This window comes from Typha latifolia, chromosome 10, assembly GCF_019914945.1.
Source record: "Typha latifolia isolate L0001 chromosome 10, TyphaL0001v2, whole genome shotgun sequence".
NCBI lineage: Eukaryota > Viridiplantae > Streptophyta > Magnoliopsida > Poales > Typhaceae > Typha > Typha latifolia.
This window is the reverse complement of record NC_133095.1, coordinates 3007101-3011698: the sequence shown is the minus strand read 5'-3', so window position 1 is coordinate 3011698 and position 4598 is coordinate 3007101. Positions and strand designations below refer to the sequence as shown.

The window sequence follows — 4598 nt, the reverse complement described above, 5'->3', positions numbered from 1 at the left end:
ATGATTAAATTGGATGAGGCTTTGATCAACTATCCATTTAGAGTGAAGAGTTTCTCCACCGAGATTAGATTTAATGCATCATTAATTAAATAATTTGCACCATAATTAGTCATCCTTCAGATACCATACCTTAGAAATTCAAATCCTCCGGAATCTCAAATTTCATGGGTAGATTAGTCATTTCACACGTTAAGTTAACTCCATTCTAAACAGCGATTAGAGGCTCACATGTAAGCTTAGTTAAGTGATGGACTACATTGGTTTCTTGAAACAAAGAATTAAGTTTCAAACTTTCTTTGATATCATATTGCCACTAAATTTTCCAAAATATCATAATTATCATTAAAATCATTAACCTCTTATGCAAATACTATTCTATTAATTAAATCTTACTAAGCATGATCAAAATTAAATTTAAATTATAAAAAAGACTATTTTGCCCTTATTCAAATTGTTTGAAATGATTTGAGAGAAGAATTTTTTTCTTTTGCTATAAAAAATAATTGTGACAAAAATTTTACACTAAATCTCAAGAAAAGAAAAAAAAAGGTAGTTTATTAACTTAAATGCTATAACTTTTACAACTCTTTCTTGTTTATTTATTTATTTATTTATTTTTGAGAGAGAAGTGAGAGTTTTATGCTAGGAATGTGCTAAAATAAATACTAACCATAAGTCCATAATGGCATATTTTGAAAGATTCAAATAATTCAGCAATAATTATAATACTTTAATATTTAATGTAGCAAAGATGTAAAAAAAATAATTAAATGCCTTAAAATTTACAACTCTCTATCAAAATAATAACTATAATGGCAAATTTTGAAAGACAAAATTTTTTTTAAAGATAATTCTAATATTTTAAAGGTTTCATACGGCAATATATAAAATATGACCTATAAAATAATTTAGCCGTGTCTTAGACTTGGGCCAGAAAAATCTTGTTAAATATGATTAATGTGAATAACTAGATTCTATAAGAACTATTTTCCACAAAGAAACTAAAAATTTATGCCAGCGTTTGTCGTCTCCGTTGTTGTTATTATTTTTAGTCGCTTAATAATAGAGATCAACAAAAAGAAGAAGTCAAAGTGAATGCCGGATTAAGATCTTTGACATTAGGTACTACAAATAATTTTATTAATGTGCAGGATTTTCCTACATATATAGCATTGGAAAAAGTTATGATATACTGCCTTTCTATGATTTGATTCTAAGTATCAAATCGAAGTAGTTCGAGTAGTAAGAAGGAATAATGCAATGCACTAAGAACTTAAGACAAATTAAGAACAAGAACAAATGCATGATATTATTAGGCATAGATATGATACACTGAGTAGAATACCAGTTCATGACACTAAACTTTAGTGCTTGAATTGCTTGATGTGGCACTATTCACCCTCCTACAATTCAATCTCACTTCTCCTTCTTCTCCAGTTAGCACTCCAACATCTCCAAGCTTGACCATGGACTTGGAGAACTGCTTCCTGAACAGCTTTGGACTGTTCACAAATCGTGCTGCTAATTTATTGGTTAAGTCTGTGAAGGCTAACTCCTGATCTAATTGCAGCACAGCCATCCCATTAAGAACGCCATGGTAGAAAGAGTTGCCGTCTAGGAGAAAAGGAGTGGTGGTTGCTTGATTCATGAACACTGATGAGTCTTGAGTAATGTTCTGCAATGTTACAGCATGAGGTGGGCATTTCTTCAGTAGAGTGGTGAGCAAAGTTGGGTCAATTGATGGGTCTGGCAATCCAGTGCCCTTGTAGTTGTAAAGCCTATCCATGAAGAATCCACAATGGCAGAGTCCAATACCATGAGCACCTGTACATTGGATTTGGATGTGATGTAAGATGGAAACTTCATTTTAAATTATAATTGGGATATAACACTATTTGGTTAATCTAGACTAGTTCTAGTCTATTAACACAAAAATGGTATGTAAAATTGAATATTCTGTTGGAGTATCAGGTTAACACTTTAAAATGCTTAAAGTACTTTGTTCAAGGACATTATTTTTTTAAAAGTATTTTAGTAATTTAGTTAATTTAGAGTTAAGAGTAGTAAGTGTCTCCGAGGTATTTTTAATAATCTTATTCGTGGAGTTAAATAAATCATAGTCTAGGATTAATAATTGATACTTAAATTGATAGCAGGGTGTATAGAAATTATAGATAGAAATAAGATTTTTAGATTACAAATAGCTCTAAAATGATGTGCTAATTATAAAACCATTAATGTCACTTCAATGGTTGAGTCCTACCACTTATGTGTTTGATTTTTTCGTGTGGATATTAAGTGCTAATATTTAGTAAATTTTTTACTATAGCAATATATGCACATATATCGCTTAGGTCTAGCTCAGTTGTCCCAACCTATTTATTGAGAATAACTAGTTCTTTATTGTCTGTTTTCAGAGAGGCAAATAGGGTGGCCGACTGGGCGGCCAGCCGGGGGAAGGTGGCAGGGTCCCCGGGTGGGCTGGACAGGCCTCTTCCCTTGGATCTTTGTACCATCTTGGGCCTGGACAGACCGGGTTAGCTTGCTAGCCCGGATCCGGCCAGCTGAATGAAACATACCAAATTCAAAAAAAAAAAAAAAAAAAAAAAAAAAAAAAAAAAAGAATAACTAGTTCTTTTGTTTAACTTATAATTAGTTTAAGAGTTCGTAATCTATTCAAAAAAAGTTACTAAAATGTAGGGTGTTAGTTGAAAATTTTCCTTTATAATTCCATAAAAGTACATCTCTAAGTAAAATATATGGATTTAGCTCTCTTGTAATCCATCAATTAATTTTCGCATTGACCTGTTTGGCATTGGGCACATGGAAATCTTCTAATTAAGCAAGCATTAGACTAAAAATTTTTCAGCATAGCAACTTGTAGTATTAGACTGCAAGCAAGAACTAGATGACAGTTGTTAACAATTGTCACTATGTGATTACGATTAAATTGTGGGAACGCATAATCTCATTAGAATCATAAGCACTATGTAGTAACAAAACTTGTTACCTAGCAATGTAGTGAGATCAACTATGTCAAGATTGATGCTCAGAAAAGCAGCTACAGCTTCAGCAACTGAGATCATAGGACTTGGTAAGTGAACATCTGCTACATTAGAAACAACTCCATCCCTCCTCCCAGTAGGCAAAGCATATGCAGCTCCTCCAGACAATTTCACTCCATCTCTTGTAGCCAAAGCCAATATATCTGCGCAAGAGACAACCCCTCTGCATTCCTTCTCTAACTCAGCCTTTATGTCGTCGATCACGTCGAACGTTCTTAGTGTTAGATTTGGAGGAGCATTCTTCTCTGCTACGTTATGGCCATCGCTGTCGAGAAGTATAGAACCGTCGCAGCCCTGACATTAAAAAAAATGAAACATTTAAGAACAGTGAAAGGAATAAGACTCATTTGATTGACAAAGATGTGAAGCTAAGTATCGTAACGTACCCTAACGAAACAATCATGGAACTGTAGGCGAAGAAGGCCGGAAGGTACAGAAGGGTCTTGCTGGAAATGCTTCTGGACGACTTGCTTAACTATGATCTCAGCTCTAGGACATGATTTACTATAGAAGTGGATCTGTAGAGAAAAGCTAGTTGTGATGATATGGGCTAATAGGAGAAGAACTAAGGAGAGGATTGCCATAAAGAGAAGCTTAATTTCGTGCTATTGCTCATCAGATGAGAAAGGGCGTAGGGTGATCTTATTAACTCCATTAGACTCTGAAGAAGCTATGGATAGTGCCTCGCTTACTCTTTACATTATGTTTTCTAGGGATGCTAGTTCCAGTTAATTCCATGGTTTTTTTAAATCTCTCTCTCTCTCTCTCTCTCTCTCTCTCTCTCTCAGTGCTACGTATCATCCTATGGTTGACCTAATTCTCTTGGCCCTAAAGTTTATGTTTAAACTTTTAATATACTGAATAAAAGGTCATCTAGTGGTAAAATAACTCCATGGAAGTAAGCTTTGAGACTACCCTAGGGGGAATTTTCTAGTCAAGTCTCTGCATGGATGTGTGATCCACCATGTGACTATGTAATAAGGTCATACTATTATTCTGGAGAAAGGACGATCTATTGCTCAAAAAGTTTGACTGGTTTCCTCTTGAAGAACATGTACATTATACTCAATCCTGATCCTGCATTTATTTTCCAGCTGGTTTAAGCTAACAAACTAACACTGCTGTGTTTGTATATTTTACTGATTGAAGAACTTTCTAGAAATTTGATATGTGCAGCTCTTCACAATAATATGCAATGCAACTGTTATATGTGATCATCATTATCATAGTCATTAATATAAGTTTGTAACCAAAGAAGTGCGAGGAGCTTGGTAATTAAAGCAGACCAAAATGATGCAAACGGATCGCACAGCAGGGCTTTGCAATAAACTTACCACCATTTAGCCTTATCTATTTCTGAACTTGGATATCTTAAAGCAAAGCTTTGTTACAAAATAAAAGGAAGAAAAGAAAATGATACAGGAATAACCACCCTAAGCTTCAAAATCATGTACTGCAATTCTGTGAAGATTTTTCAGCAGAGTATTTAAGTGTAGATAGTTTACGTCCTTTTCTGCCATAGTATAAGCTAGT

At 34.0% G+C, this 4598-nt stretch overlaps 1 protein-coding gene across 1 annotated transcript; it reads right to left on the bottom strand.

Moving 5' to 3' along the window:
• Positions 1 to 1357: 1357 nt before the first annotated feature.
• LOC140796450 (peroxidase 57-like) lies at positions 1358 to 3666 on the bottom strand. The gene is made up of 3 exons (XM_073149487.1): positions 3452 to 3666; positions 3011 to 3359; positions 1358 to 1824 (listed from the first exon to the last, which is right to left on the bottom strand). Exons 1-3 carry the CDS (start codon positions 3647 to 3649, stop codon positions 1358 to 1360), a joined length of 1014 nt encoding a protein of 337 aa, XP_073005588.1. The 5' UTR covers positions 3650 to 3666.
• Between the last annotated feature and the right edge of the window lie 932 nt (positions 3667 to 4598).

Bases quoted from the DNA above. Each gene is read 5' to 3' on its own strand.
- LOC140796450 (XM_073149487.1), bottom strand. From the start codon at position 3,649: ATGGCAATCCTCTCCTTAGTTCTTCTCCTATTAGCCCATATCATCACA. The intron at 3,360-3,451 runs GTACGTTACGAT...TTTTAATGTCAG, and splicing joins TCCATGATTGTTTCGTTAGG to GGCTGCGACGGTTCTATACT. The intron at 1,825-3,010 runs GTAACAAGTTTT...TCCAATGTACAG, and splicing joins TGATCTCACTACATTGCTAG to GTGCTCATGGTATTGGACTC.